The sequence below is a fragment of the Antennarius striatus genome, chromosome 22, assembly GCF_040054535.1.
Source record: "Antennarius striatus isolate MH-2024 chromosome 22, ASM4005453v1, whole genome shotgun sequence".
In the NCBI taxonomy this organism is placed as follows: Eukaryota; Metazoa; Chordata; class Actinopteri; order Lophiiformes; family Antennariidae; genus Antennarius; species Antennarius striatus.
The window spans coordinates 327501-342406 of record NC_090797.1 but is presented as its reverse complement, the minus strand read 5'-3'; the positions used below and the strand labels follow the sequence as shown (position 1 = coordinate 342406).

At 51.8% G+C, this 14906-nt stretch overlaps 3 protein-coding genes across 7 annotated transcripts in view; 2 read left to right on the top strand and 1 right to left on the bottom strand.

Moving 5' to 3' along the window:
* Positions 1-56: 56 nt before the first annotated feature.
* Positions 57-9213, top strand: tbk1 (TANK-binding kinase 1). Of its 4 annotated transcripts, none has more exons than XM_068307290.1 (21): positions 57-361; positions 2383-2502; positions 2755-2895; positions 2975-3104; positions 3169-3350; positions 3774-3934; positions 4002-4112; positions 4989-5168; positions 5255-5451; positions 5523-5581; positions 5653-5744; positions 6509-6610; positions 6684-6762; positions 6914-7035; positions 7109-7185; positions 7388-7427; positions 7529-7630; positions 7703-7799; positions 8005-8105; positions 8187-8258; positions 8588-9213. In XM_068307290.1, exons 2-21 carry the CDS (start codon positions 2416-2418, stop codon positions 8625-8627), a joined length of 2172 nt encoding a protein of 723 aa, XP_068163391.1. In that variant the 5' UTR covers positions 57-361; positions 2383-2415; the 3' UTR covers positions 8628-9213. The 4 variants fall into 4 exon arrangements, with proteins under 4 accessions (XP_068163391.1, XP_068163392.1, XP_068163393.1 ...); XM_068307291.1 differs by lacking the exon at positions 57-361 and adding an exon at positions 368-716; XM_068307292.1 differs by lacking the exon at positions 57-361 and adding an exon at positions 368-804.
* A 1314-nt stretch (positions 9214-10527) lies between these two features.
* On the top strand, positions 10528-14614 carry gpr19 (G protein-coupled receptor 19). Of its 2 annotated transcripts, none has more exons than XM_068306774.1 (2): positions 10528-10647; positions 11908-14614. In XM_068306774.1, exon 2 carries the CDS (start codon positions 11934-11936, stop codon positions 13209-13211), a length of 1278 nt encoding a protein of 425 aa, XP_068162875.1. In that variant the 5' UTR covers positions 10528-10647; positions 11908-11933; the 3' UTR covers positions 13212-14614. The 2 variants fall into 2 exon arrangements, with proteins under 2 accessions (XP_068162875.1, XP_068162874.1); XM_068306773.1 differs by lacking the exon at positions 10528-10647 and adding an exon at positions 10707-10816.
* A 101-nt stretch (positions 14615-14715) lies between these two features.
* crebl2 (cAMP responsive element binding protein-like 2) overlaps positions 14716-14906 on the bottom strand; it is a 1873-nt gene continuing 1682 nt past the window's right edge. The window contains exon 3 of the mRNA XM_068307468.1: positions 14716-14906. This exon is cut by the window's right edge and continues 635 nt beyond it. The gene's annotated coding sequence lies outside the window, so the exon portion shown is untranslated.

Below are 14906 nucleotides of genomic sequence, written 5' to 3'. Positions count from 1 at the left end.
ACCTGATTGGTCGGTCAGCTGTTTCCCGTCTCATGACGTGCTTTAGAGGCGGAGCCTCCGTATCAGACATGGTCACACCCACTGTTGGCTCATTGGTGATGTTCGGGAGACAAACGAACGACCCGTTTGCTTTTCCCGCGACGGAAACATCCCATAATAAGGCCTTGGGGGGACGTCACGTCAGGAAGAGGGAACAAGCACGCTTGCAGCGGATCTGACGTCACCAGAGCAGGAGCAGAGCTCCAGTCTGCGGCGCCTTTAATCATGGGTGACCCGCCCCTTTATGGCCACGGCGAGCTGATTGGCCAGCTCTGGACACGTGACCAGGAAGTATCAGGAAGACTCGACCGCGGAGAGAACGGTAAGGAAACAACACAGAGACGGTTGGTCTGTTTACGGTTTCGGTGTCACAGCTCGACCCGCCGGTACCGGAGCCGCCGCTCCAGCAGCTCGGTTCGGGTTTCGGTTCCCGTTCTGACGGTCAGCGTTCATGTCCGCCGATAGGAAGGCGACAAACGACGCGTTACCGGAACGGGCTACCGAGCTAACGGCTAGCTGGTCGGTGTCGGTGTGTCCGAACCGGACGGGGTTCGGTGGTGGAGCTGCTGCGTCACGGTGAATCACGGAACCCGCGGGTTTCTGTTTGAGGCCCGACACGGGAAATTCCCGCAGACAGACACGTCACGGACACGCGATGACGTCATGAAGAACAGCAGGTAGCGAACCGTCAGATAGAACCTCACGGATTCCTGCCGGTAACGAGACACCGTGGACCGGTTCCGGTTCCGTTCGCTGTTATTAACGGTACAAATAGAATCTAGAGGGGGGGGGGGCACAACGAATGTCCTCAAAGGGCCGGATGTAACTAATAAATGTAACTAAATGTAACTCAGTGTAATGTAACTAAATGTAACTACTCCTTAATGTAACTAATAAATGTAACTAAATGTAACTCAGTGTAATGTAACTAAATGTAACTACTCCTTAATGTAACTAATAAATGTAACTAAATGTAACTCAGTGTAATGGAACTAAATGTAACTACTCCTTAATGTAACTAAATGTAACTCAGTGTAATGTAACTAAATGTAACTACTCCTTAATGTAACTAATAAATGTAACTAAATGTAACTCGGTGTAATGTAACTAAATGTAACTACTCCTTAATGTAACTAATCAATGTAACTAAATGTAACTCAGTGTAATGTAACTAAATGTAACTACTCCTTAATGTAACTAATCAATGTAACTAAATGTAACTCAGTGTAATGTAACTAAATGTAACTACTCCTTAATGTAATTAAAAAATGTAACTAAATGTAACTCAGTGTAATGTAACTAAATGTAACTACTCCTTAATGTAACTAATAAATGTAACTAAATGTAACTCAGTGTAATGTAACTAAATGTAACTACTCCTTAATGTAATTAAAAAATGTAACTAAATGTAACTCAGTGTAATGTAACTAAATGTAACTACTCCTTAATGTAACTAATAAATGTAACTAAATGTAACTCAGTGTAATGTAACTAAATGTAACTACTCCTTAATGTTAAATAACTGAATTTCTGACTGATTCTAGTTCCAAACATTACAGTTAGACAGAAAAAACATGTTTGTTTGTTTCTCTGTTCTAACATAAATCCTTTTCATTTGTCAGGTTATTAAACCCACAGAACTCCATCAATCAAGGATCAAACTATCAATCAATAAAGAAAAATAACATCAGACACAAGTTAGGACGTTAACTTTGTTCACTACGTTTAGTCAGAGTTAAAATGGGCTGAACTACTGCATTGTGCTACTGCACTGTGGGAAATGTAGTTTTCTGGTCAAAGAACACTTCTGACTTATGTATTTCAGACACTCTGACCTTTTATGCTCTCGCGGGCCACATTAAATGATGTGGAGGGCCACATTTGGCCCCCGGGCTGTGAGTTTGACACGTAGTATCCACAGGAATATAATCTAAATGAATTTAATCTGTATAAATATAATCTGTAGGAATATAATATATGATATGTAGAAACATAGAAATCATTTAATACATGTATGTGTGTGTCTATATAGACATACATTTATAAATAAATGTATACGCACACATGTGTGCCTGCGTATATGTGTACATGTACATACAACATGTAGTCCTCAGTTTACAAACACACCTGGTTCCTAGAGGTTAGGGTTCAGTAAATACTAAAGTAATGTCATTACTATAATTAGTATTTAGAGTAATAATGTCGTTCTGATTATACGAACAAATTAAAATCAAGTTTAGGTCCGACTCTGACCTGAGCTCCACCAGGAGGGAAGAACTGGTCCTTGTCCTGGTTTTGGACTGGGTTGTGGTTCTGGTTCATGTTGTGTGTTCTGCTCCACAGAGCCTGAAGGTCCGGTCTGAGGTCTGATCCACCATGCAGAGCACCACCAACTACCTGTGGCTGATCTCTGACCTGCTGGGTCAGGGGGCCACGGCCAACGTCTACCGCGGCAGACACAAGGTACGACCTGGGGGGGGGGCGCAACCGGGCTGCTGGTGGGTCAGCTGACTCCACCACGGGCCCGGGTGCACCAGGTATTGTACATTTGGCTGCCTTTAGCCCCGCCCCTTTAGGTCCATTATCACTGGCAGTGGCGGGGCACCACCTCCACGTACATGTCGCTAGCATGCAGGCTAGTTTCAGTAATGAGGAAGGAGGTTCTGCTGGATCTGATGGTTCTGGTTGGTTCTCCTCGCCCCCCCCGGCCCACAGAAAACAGGGGACCTGTACGCGGTGAAGGTGTTCAACAACCTGAGCTTCCTGCGGCCACTGGACGTCCAGATGAGGGAGTTTGAGGTCCTGAAGAAACTCAACCACAAGAACATCGTCAAGCTGTTCGCCGTGGAGGAGGAGGTGAGTAGACGCCATTGGCTGCTGGTCCCGCGTGGCAGACGAGTAACCCCGCCTCTGCCCCCTGACCCCGCCCCTGCAGTCCAACACACGGCACAAGGTGCTGGTGATGGAGTACTGCCCCTGCGGGAGCCTCTACACCGTCCTGGAGGAGTCGTCCAACGCCTACGGCCTCCCAGAGGATGAGTTCCTCATCGTGCTGCACGACGTGGGTGAGGACCGCTCCCATTGGTCGGGGCCCGCCCCCGCCGTCGTCTGACTGGCTGTGGTCTCCAGTGGCAGGCATGAACCACCTGAGGGAGTACGGCATCGTCCACCGTGACATCAAGCCGGGGAACATCATGAGGGTGATCGGTGACGATGGCCGATCAGTCTACAAACTCACCGACTTCGGGGCCGCCAGAGAGTTGGAGGACGACGAGCAGTTCGTGTCCCTGTACGGGACGGAGGAGTACCTGGTAACACACACACACACACACACACACACACACCTGTGTCCCTGTACGGGACGGAGGAGTACCTGGTAACACACACACACACACACACACCTGTGTCCCTGTACGGGACGGAGGAGTACCTGGTAACACACACACACACACACACCTGTGTCCCTGTACGGGACGGAGGAGTACCTGGTAACACACACACACACACACACACACCTGTGTCCCTGTACGGGACGGAGGAGTACCTGGTAACACACACACACACACACACCTGTGTCCCTGTACGGGACGGAGGAGTACCTGGTAACACACACACACACACACACCTGTGTCCCTGTACGGGACGGAGGAGTACCTGGTAACACACACACACACACCTGGTCCCAGGTTGACACGGCTAGCATTAGCATGACGCGGCTGTGTTGCTGTGGTTAGCATCCTGACATGTACGAGCGCGCCGTGCTGAGGAAGGACCACCAGAAGAAGTACGGCGCCACCGTGGACCTGTGGAGCATCGGCGTCACCTTCTACCACGCCGCCACCGGCAGCCTCCCCTTCAGGCCGTTCGAGGGGCCGCGCCGCAACAAGGAAGTGATGTAAGACACGCCGGCAGGGTGGGAGGAGTCTCAAACGGTGGGAAACTGAGCTGTGTTTTGGTCTCAGGTACAAAATCATCACGGAGAAACCGTCAGGAACCATCTCTGGTCACCAGAAGAGTGAGAACGGCAAGATCGAGTGGAGCACCGAGATGCCCGTGTCCTGCAGCCTGTCCAAGTACGAGCTGTTAGCATTGTTAGCATCAGTGTTCCGTCTAATGTGTCATGTGAGGACCGCCGTGAGCATCAGTCTTCACGCCGTGGCCTCACACTGATTCTAAACGGATCATAAATGGTTTATTAAAGAATCAAGTTACAGCAGCAGCTGACCTTGGTTCACTACAGATAGCAGTGGTTTGGCCCACTTGGGGGGGTCCAGTTGTAGTGTGTTCTGAGTGGGGGTCCTGCTGTGGAGGGGGGTCCAGTTGTGGTCTGGCTCAGGGTCCAGTTCTGGATTAAACAACACATCCACACCTTTCAGACACAACATTTTGTTCACATCACAACGTTCACTTTTTGCACGATGACGTGTTCTTTTGTTTGTGATCCAGAATAAATTCCTGTCAGTCTTTGTAAAATATCTGGTTACACTGACCCCTCGTTACTCGTGATTAATGCGTTCCAGGAACCACTCACGATTGAGGAATCCACGATAGAACAGCAATCTATTATTTATGGTAATCTAACCGTTTCTGACCCCCCCAGACTGGTGTTAAACCACCTTCTATCTGGATCCCCTTTAAAACACTTTGTGTCGCATGGAAGTCAGAGACTCACAGAACGTAGTGCACTTCAGGAGGCCGTCAGCCAATAGGATGTGTGTACAGTGTCATGTGACTGTCTACCAGAAATCTGCGATGGGGTGGAGTTGCACGTGTTGATGCGTGAGGGATGACTGTACTCCTTTTTTTGTTACACGCGTGTAGCACCGTCACTGCTCTGATTGGTGTGATGATTGCCAGATGTGTGCTAGCTGCTAGCAGCCAGCCGTTAGCATGCCTCTGAGGGCGTTAGTGTGCTAGCAGCTATCTGAGCTGCGGGTTGTGGCCCTCAGGGGCCTCCAGAGCCTCCTGACGCCGGTGCTGGCTAACATCCTGGAGGCGGACCAGGAGAAGTGCTGGGGCTTCGACCAGTTCTTCGCCGAGACCAACGACATCCTGCACCGCGCCGTGGTCTACGTGTTCAGCCTGCAGCAGGCCACGCTGCACCACGTGTACATCCATGAGTACAACACGTGAGACACGCCCCCCCACCACACCACACGCCACCGAGGGCCGCGCCCCAACACCTGACCTCCTGCTATTCCTCCCGTGGCCACAGGGCAGCGCTGTTCCAGGAGCTGCTGTCCCGCCGCTCCAGCATCCCGCTGCACCACCAGGAGCTGCTGTACGAGGGGCGGCGCCTCGCCCTGGACCCCGCCCGCCAGGCCAAGACCTTCCCCAAGACCTCCAGGGACAACCCCATCATGCTCGTGAGCCGCGAGTCGGTGGGCACCGTGGGCCTGATCTTTGAAGACCGTAGGTTATTGATTGATCGGCAGCTGGTCGATCGGTCCGCTGGCGTCTGAACCTCTGCTCTGTCCCCACAGCCAGCCCCCCCAAGGTGCAGCCGCGCTACGACCTGGACCTGGACGCCAGCTACGCCAAGGTAGCCCCGCCCACACACTGCTGAGTGGAGTGTCCCTTTAAGGGTCTGACCCCGCTCCCCCCCCCCCCCAGACTTTTGCAGGGGACGTTGGACACCTGTGGAAGACCTCGGAGTCTCTGCTGGTCTACCAGGAACTGGTGCGGAAAGGAATGAGGGGGCTGATGTGAGTTCAGAGCACTGGGGGTAACCATGACAACGATGGTGGTGGTGATGATGGTGGTGGTGGTGGTGGTGGTGATGATGGTGATGGTGGTGGTGATGATGATGATGATGGTGGTGGTGGTGGTGATGATGATGATGGTGGTGATGATGATGGTGGTGGTGGTGGTGGTGGTGGTGATGATGATGATGGTGGTGATGATGATGGTGGTGGTGGTGGTGGTGATGATGATGATGGTGGTGGTGGTGATGATGGTGATGATGGTGGTGATGATGATGGTGGTGGTGATGATGATGATGGTGGTGGTGATGATGATGATGATGGTGGTGGTGGTGGTGATGATGATGATGGTGGTGGTGATGATGATGATGATGATGGTGGTGGTGATGATGATGATGGTGGTGGTGATGATGATGATGATGGTGGTGGTGGTGATGATGATGATGATGATGGTGGTGGTGATGATGATGATGGTGGTGGTGATAATGATGATGGTGGTGGTGGTGATGATGGTGATGATGATGATGATGGTGGTGATGATGATGATGATGATGGTGGTGGTGATGATGATGATGATGATCATGATGATGATCATGGTGGTGGTGGTGATGGTGATGATGATGGTGGTGGTGATGATGATGATGGTGGTGGTGGTGGTGGTGGTGATGATGATGATGATGGTGGTGGTGGTGGTGGTGGTGATGATGATGGTGGTGGTGGTGGTGATGATGATGATGATGGTGATGGTGATGATGCTGTGTCTCCAGTGAGCTGATGAAGGAGGACTACTCTGAGATCCTGCACAAGAAGGCCGAGGTGTTCCACCTGTGCACCTACTTCACCCAGTACCTGGAGAGAACCAAACAGCTGTGAGCCCCTGACCCCTGGCCCCGCCTCCCATCTGCTGGACCCACCTCCTGACCTCTGACCCCTGTCCCACAGGTTCGAGGTGCTGATGCAGGCCAACATGCTGACCCCCGAGTACGACGAGATCCTGGACACACAGAAGAAGGTCCTCAGGGTGGGTTAGCATGTTAGCCAGCTAGCACGCTGCTGCTAGCATACTGGTGTTAGCCTACTGGTGTCAGCGTTCTGGTGCTAGCCTTCTGGTGCTAGCCTAGTGGTGTTAGTGTCCCGTGCTAGTGTAGCGTGCTAGCGTCTGGTCTGCTCAGGTCTCCAGCTCCCTGGAGCCGATCGAGCGAACGACTCAGGACATCAAGGCCAAGTTCCTGCCAGGAGGCCTGCTGACCGACGGCTGGACGCAGCAGGTTGGAACGCACCCCAAGGACAGGAAGTAAGGGCGTCGGCCGCATGCAGCTCTGTGTGTGGTGGAGGTGGGGGGCGTGACCTCAGGTTTGTGTCCGCAGTGTGGAGAAGGTCAAGGTGCTGCTGGACGCCATCACGGCCATCTACCACCAGTTCAAGAAGGACAAGGCTGAGAGACGTGAGTCAGCTGCTCGCTGTTGGATGATGTCATAGCCACCTCCACTCTGATGCTGTTGGAGTTTCTCAGTTCTTTGCTGTATTTTTGATTTGAATTAACGTGACCTCAAACAAGATGCATGATGCACTCCGGGGGGCAGGGCTTCACAGCGTTTAGGGCGTGTCTATCAGCCTGGTGACCAATAACCTTCATCTGCTTGCAGGTCTGCCGTACAACGAGGAGCAGATCCATAAATTTGACAAGTAGGTTTAGATTCACTGCTGGACCTGAAAGACGTCCTGCTTCCTGTGTGACGTCCAATCAGAATGTGTGTTGTGACCCCGCCCCCTGCCCCTCTCCCCAGACAGAAGCTGGTCCTCCACGCCAGCAAAGCCAGGTCTCTGTTCACCGAGGAGTGCGCCATGAAGTACCGCCTCTTCATCTCCAAAAGTGAAGAGTGGATGAGGTGAACACACGCACAGGAAGTGTTCCTTCGTTGCTAAGCGACCATGTGACCCAGTGGGCGGGGTGTTTGCAGGAAGGTTCACCACGTGAGGAAGCAGCTGCTGGGTCTGTCGGGTCAGCTGATCAGCACCGAGAGCGAGGTGAAGGTGCTGATGGAGAGAGCCCTGAAGGTGTGGAGGCGGAGCCACGGCACGTCATGTGACCAGAGAGCAGCTCCAGAGAAGTCTGACCGTGTGTGTGTGTGTGTGTGTGTGTGTGTGTGTGTGTGTGTGTGTGTGTGTGTGTGTGTGTGTGTGTGTGTGTGTGTGTGTGTGTGTGTGTGTGTGTGTGTGTGTGTGTGCGTGCGTGCGTGCGTGTGTGTGTGCGTGTGTGCAGCTGCAGGAGCAGCTCCCTCAGAAGGTTCTTCCTCTGGTGTCCAGCGGGCTGAAGTCTCAGGCGTACCTGAGCCAGAACACGCTGGTGGAGATGACACTGGGGTGAGAGCTGCCTCCAATTGGCTGACAGGGCAGACGGTAGCCCCGCCCCTGGAGGTGTGTTGACCTGTGCTGTGTTTTCAGGATGAAGAAGCTAAAGGAGGAGATGGAGGGAGTCGTCAAGGAGCTGGCAGAGAACAACCACTTCCTGGAGAGGTCAGCTAGCGGCTGTTAGCCTAGCTTAGCCTAGCCTATCTTAGCACAAACACTGGGAGCAAAGGGAAACTGCTAGCCTGTGTTCAATGTGGACTGAACGATGACATCACACTTGAACGATGACATCACATGACAGACGTTTAAAAAAACCTGAATTTTTTCTTGACGTTGATGTTAGTTATTTGTTGCTAGGCTACACCGTGACCCATGTGACCTACCGGGTCGGCCCAGTCCCTCCTGCCTCCAGCCTCTGTGCTAAGCTAGGCTAACCCTGTTAGCGAGGCTAATGGTGCTGCGTTGGATCCAGACTCACCATGTGACTGTTTCAGGTTCGGGACTCTGACGCTGGACGGAGGTCTGAGAGGATGAACCCTGGCCCCGCCCCGCCCACAGAGGCGGCTGCAGTTGTAAATATTGGGCGTGTTTATCTTGTAAATAACTTTTGTATAAACGGCTCCAGAGCGTCAACGCCGCCAGCGACGCCCCTCCCCCTTCAGGGCGACGCCCACACTGCAGGTTTGAGGGTTCAGACCAATCACCCCCCAGCTGTTTGGAAGGAAACCTGAGGATTAGCTTGAATTCATGCTAACAGTTACAGCTTATCTGGCATGCTAGTATGTAGCATCAGTTTGTAAAAGTAACGTTAGCAGGAAACATAATGTTAATGGTGGGTTAGCATTCGATGGTTAGCCTCTCCCAATGTTAGCAACAATAATTCACACATGCTAGCATGTTAGCTCCTGCTTGTAAGTTACTGGTAACATTAGCATGTCGTGCAACGTGCTAAGAGTTAACACACTGCTACAAGCTAACGATTGGTAGCTCATGCTAGCATGCTAACATCTGCTCTTCATCGTGGTTCCTCCTCATCCTCATGTTTCTGTTCATAATCAGGATGTAAATAAACAATGGTGTGTAAACAATGGTGTGTAAACAATGGTGTGTAAACAATGGTGTGTAAACAATGGTGTGTAAACAATGGTGTGTAAACAATGGTGTGTAAACAATGGTGTGTAAACAATGGTGTGTGTGCAGTTCGGGGTTCAGGTGAGACAGGTGCAGCTGAAACAGCTCTCCTTCCAGCAGGAAGTTCCAGCTGATGTTGACTCTGGACTTCCTGATCACGTGACCGGGTAGGTGGGACAGTGTCGTCATGGCAACCAGTGCGTCTCCTCTTCCTCTGAAGTCGTCGGCCGTTGACCCACCCTCCTCTAGCTGCTGTTATTGGTCTCTATAGCAACCAGCCTGTTGGAAAATTACCGTCCTGCTGCGGTTGCCATGGCAGCGTGCTGCGACAGCATCCCGTCAGCATCCGACGGATGAGAGGAGACCGACGGCGACGTTTCCTTTTATAGACGCACATAGCAGGCGTGTGATTGGTCAACAACAGTCATATGACTGGAGCGCCGCCCACAGGCTGCAGCTGTCACTACACTAAATGGTGGCTAACCCCTCGATAGCATGTTAGCATTCCCGATTAGCTGACTGCTCCGTTAGCACGACGAGCTGATCTGGTTAGCAGCTAGCATGCTAACACGCAGCGTGTAGTGACGTCAGGATGCTAATAGTGTGGTGGAGCGGGACGTGAACCCAGTGTGACCTGATCCAGGGGGGGTCTGGATCACCAGGGGGGGGTCTATGTGTGTGTGCAGTAGGGTGTGACTGACTGCTAGTTAATAGTTACCAGTATTACTACTAGTAACTTAACTAGTGGTAATACTAGTTACTAGTAGTAATATCTGACACCATTTACTACTGGTGTCAGATATATACTATTATTACTACTGGTAAGTAGTAATAGTGGTAGTATTACTATACTATACTGTATGTATACTGTTTATATTTTAACTTAATACTGTTTATATTGTAGTTATAGTTTAGTATATAAGTCCTGTTAGTGCTGCATGTGTCTGTTAGTGTAATGTATGTCTTGTGGTATGTCCTGTGACGTCAGTGTTTCCTTTTCTCCTGGTGTTTATCCAGTATTATTTGTTATGTAATGTCTGAGCAGTGGATATATGCAATTTCCTCCGGGATTAATAAAGTATCTATCTATCTATCTATCTATCTATCTATCTATCTATCTATCTATCTATCTATCTATCTATCACACCAGTAGTAAATGGTGTCAGATTTCACATGAGCCCCCCCCCCCTGTCGGGGACCCCGGGGGCCTTTCTGTCACCTTTGGCCCTCAAACAGTTTATTTCACCCCTGATCACCAGGAAACACCCCCTCTCTCACCTCTACCCCCCCCCCCACTCTCCCCCGCCCCTCCACAGACCGACGGACTACCGGATAACAACCGTAATGCCTTCAAAGACCCCCCCGCGCTGAATCCCGGAGGAATCCCGCCATGCATCGCTCCTGGCCGTCCGGTTCTGACCCGGTGAGTCCGACTCGTTCTCCGTTAACGGCGGCGGGTTTCAGGCGGTCGGTCCGGCCGACCGGAGCGCGGACCGGATCGGTTCTCCGTCGCGGTGCTCCAGCGGCGGACATGTTGTCCAGGCCGGAGACCGTCTCCATCACCGGGAGCCCGAGGCTGGTGGACGGTTCCGGTAAGATGGAGCCGATCGGTTCTACCGAGGACCGGAGCAGCTGATCGGTTCTATTGATGACCGGAGCAGCTGATCGGTTCTATTGATGACCGGAGCAGCTGATCGGTTCTATTGATGACCGGAGCAGCTGATCGGTTCTATTGATGACCGGAGCAGCTGATCGGTTCTATTGATGACCGGAGCAGCTGATCGGTTCTATTGATGACCGGAGCAGCTGATCGGTTCTATTGATGACCGGAGCAGCTGATCGGTTCTATTGATGACCGGAGCAGCTGATCGGTTCTATTGATGACCGGAGCAGCTGATCGGTTCAGCAGCTGCGCCAAAATCAAGCTGCTTCACTTCCTGCGGGATGAACCGGGCTTTGGTGTTACTATCAGCTGGTTAACTCTGGTTGATGCTAGTTAACTCTGGTTTACTCTGATTAATTCTGATTAATCTTGGTTAGCTCAGGTTAAGTCTGGTTAGCTCTGGTTAAACGTGACTACCTGGAGATCAGGTTGGAGGGTTGTTGAAGGAACCCTGAAGCGTACCTGTCAGTAGACTCCTCCTCCTCCACCTAATGCCCACCCCCCTTCCAGGAGGTTGCTATGGGGGCGGGGCCAAGCGGGTCGGGGTCCCCAGAGGACGTTAATGAAATCAAGCAGCAGCTGATGTTTACCAACAAACAAACAAACAAACAAACAAACGGATTCTGACAGATAAACAGACGTCTGAACCCGTTCAAAGTGTTTTCATGTAACATCGACTAACCAACCAGCCGGCAGTGCTAACAGTGCTAACAGTGCTGATGGTGCTAACAGTGCTAACAGTGCTGATGGTGCTAACAGTGCTAACAGTGCTGATGGTGCTAACAGTGCTAACAGTGCTGATGGTGCTAACAGTGCTAACAGTGCTGATGGTGCTAACAGTGCTGACAGTGCTGATGGTGCTAACAGTGCTAACAGTGCTGATGGTGCTAACAGTGCTAACAGTGCTGATGGTGCTAACAGTGCTAACAGTGCTGATGGTGCTAGCAGTGCTAACAGTGCTGATGGTGCTAACAGTGCTAACAGTGCTAACGATGCTAACGTGAACGTGTGTCTCCACAGCGCCGCCCTGCTGCAGCGGTGTAGCGATGGTGTACGCCCAGTCCTCGCACCCTGTCGGCGTCAACCCCTCCCTCTACGCCCCGCCTCTCAAGTATCAGATGACCTTTAACCTCTCGGAGAGGGAGAACTCCTCTGTCCTGGCGGCCTTAGCCGCAACCCCTGTGTGCGGGCTGGAGGGCGTGTCGGTGGGCCCGCCCAACGGCTCGTGGGCGTCGTCGGCGCTGACGCCGGGCGAGGCGGCGGCGGTGGGGCTGGTGTTCGGGGTGCTGTGGCTGGTGTCCCTGCTGGGGAACGCGCTGGTGTGTCTGGTGATCCATCGCAGCCGCCGCGCCCAGTCCACCACCAACTACTTCGTGGTGGCGCTGGCCTGCGCCGACCTGCTGCTCAGCCTGGGCTGCTCCCCCCTGCTGCTCCTGCAGGTGGCGTCGGGGCGCTGGCCCCTGAGCGCCGCCGCCTGCAGGACCATCCGCTACTTGCAGCACCTGTGCCCCGGGGTACAGGTGTACGTCCTGCTGTCCATCTCTGTGGACCGCTTCTACACCATCGTGTACCCGCTGAGCTTCAAGGTGTCCCGGGAGAAGGCCAAGAAGATGATCCTGGCCTCCTGGCTGTTCGACGCCGCCCTGGTGTCGCCCTGCCTCTTCTTCTACGGGGCCACGCCCACAGGAAGCAGCCACTGCGACTTCTTCCTCCCGGACAGCTGGGGCGGCCTCGCCTACGCCGCCGTCCACCTCCTGCTAGGGTTCCTGGTCCCGGCGGCTCTGATCGCCTCCTTCTACCAGCGGGTGGTCCGCTACATCTGGAGGCTCGGCGCCGACGGTCACTCGGTGCGCCGGACCGTCAACCTGGTCCCACGGACTAAAGTCAAGACCATCAAGATGTTCCTCATGCTGAACTGGGTCTTCTTCCTGACCTGGACGCCCTTCTTCGTGGCCCAGCTGTGGCACCCCCAGGAGTCGGACGGGCCCACCAGGCAGGGCCTGCTGTTCTTCACGGCCGTCACCTGGATCTCCTTCAGCTCCACGGCGTCCAAGCCCACCCTCTACTCCGTCTACAACGCCAACTTCAGGCGGGGCATGAGGGAGACCTTCTGCATGTCGTCCATGAAGTGCTACCGCAGCAACGCCTACACCATCACCGCCAGCTCCCGCATGGCCAAGAAGAACCACGTGGGCGTGGCCGACGTCTGTGCGCGAGCTAAGACGGGCGCTAACGACCCAGTGGGCGACGCCTTTGAGCGTGAGGCGAAGGAGAAGAAGGTGGCCTGGCCGACGAACGGAAACCCCCTCAACACGTTCGTCTGAGCGACTCGTCAAACACTGGAATCTGGCAGTTGAGCTAGCTAACATGCTAGCTTTAGCCCACGGGCGCTTCCAGATGTTGTGTAAAGGGCTTTTTTCTGGCGGCCACGTCGGTGGCTCTCCGTGAAGAACTGGACGTTTTTATACTGGATCTAAATTATTTATTTGCTGTGTTTTGAGTATTTTGCCTTCATGGAGCGGTTTCGTGTTTGCTAGCTAGCTAGCGTCAGAATGTGCCCATCTGTTGTAAATGTGTCTGATTAGCTGCAGTGTGATGTACGTGATAGAAGCTAACACTGCTAGTGCTAACCTCATCTGTTCTGCTGTGTTGACTTTATGCGTTGGCTAACGGAAAGGATAGCACTACAGCTAGTCCATTACCAGAGCTGACTGATGCTAATGTGAAGCTAACAGTGTTTTTTGAATAACAGGAAGTGTTTAAACTGACCTCTGACATTTTAAGGTTCAGATGAAGATGTTAGTGAAGACTGTAGAACCCGTGACAACGCGTTGAGTCCAACATCAACGATTCGAACCGAGTGTTGATTTCATGTCCATCAGAGCGCAGGAAGTGAAGTCGTTCCCAAGTTTGGAGAAAAGATTAAATAAATTAAATAAACAGTCAAACAGTTCAGTCCCTGTTAAACCGTTAAACCGTTAAACCGTTAAACCGTTAAACCACTAAACTCCTCAGCTGAAAAAACATGAATAGCTTTCATATCTAGGTCCCCCCGTTGTCTACCTGTTGTTGACCTATTGTCAGCCTGTTCTTGACCTATTGTCTCCCTGTTTGCCTGTTGTTTGCCTGTTGTTGACCTATTGTCAGCCTGTTGTCTACCTGTTTGCTTGTTGACCTGTTGTCTACTGGTTTTTGACCAGTAAATGACCTGTTTGTCTGCTGTGGAACAATTATCTGACTGTTGTCGACCTGTTTGCCTGTTGCTGACTTGTTGTTACCTGTTGTTTGCCTGTTGTTGACCAGTTGTGTCCCTGTTTTAGACCTATTGTTTGCCTGTTGTTTGCCTGTTTTTGACCACTTGTCTACCTTTTGTCTACAGGTTGTTTGCCTGTTGTCTTCCTATTGTTTGCCTGTTGTTGACCAGTTGTTTGCCTTTTGTCTACCTGTTGTTCACCAGTCAATGTGTGTGTGTCTGCCTGTTGGCCACTTGTCTACCTTTTGTCAACCTATAGTAGACCTGTTGTTGACCAGTTGTTTGCCTTTTGTCTACCTTTTTTCCCTTGTTTGCCTGTTGTTGACCAGCTGTCTACCGATTGTTTGCCTGTTGTCTGTTATTGACCGTTTGCCTTTTTTCTATTGTTTGCCACTTGTCTACGCGTTTGCCTTTTGTCGACCTGTTGTTTTGCTGTTGTCCTTTTCTCTACCTGTCTTCCTATTGTTTGCCAGTTGCCCACTTGGCTACCTGTTGTCTACCTGTTGTCCACAGGCAGAAATGACAGTCTGACCATTATTTCCACAGCTTCCTGAACGAACGACAAATGAAACTCCAACAGTTGAAAGTTTTTTTATTGATGCAAAGCTTTGACCAGCAAACAGCACAACATTCATGGAGGGGGGGGCGACCATCAACAGGTAAACATGAAAACACACCTGAAGAAGAGGGACAGGAGACGAGCACGTCGTCCTTCTTTACATTTAAACACAGACGATCACAGGTGAAGCATCAGGACCTGAACCGG

Bases quoted from the DNA above. Each gene is read 5' to 3' on its own strand.
- tbk1 (XM_068307290.1), top strand. From the start codon at position 2,416: ATGCAGAGCACCACCAACTACCTGTGGCTGATCTCTGACCTGCTGGGT. The intron at 3,105-3,168 runs GTGAGGACCGCT...TGTGGTCTCCAG, and splicing joins CATCGTGCTGCACGACGTGG to TGGCAGGCATGAACCACCTG. The intron at 5,582-5,652 runs GTAGCCCCGCCC...CCCCCCCCCCAG, and splicing joins TGGACGCCAGCTACGCCAAG to ACTTTTGCAGGGGACGTTGG.
- gpr19 (XM_068306773.1), top strand. From the start codon at position 10,756: ATGTTGTCCAGGCCGGAGACCGTCTCCATCACCGGGAGCCCGAGGCTG. The intron at 10,817-11,907 runs GTAAGATGGAGC...GTGTCTCCACAG, and splicing joins GAGGCTGGTGGACGGTTCCG to CGCCGCCCTGCTGCAGCGGT.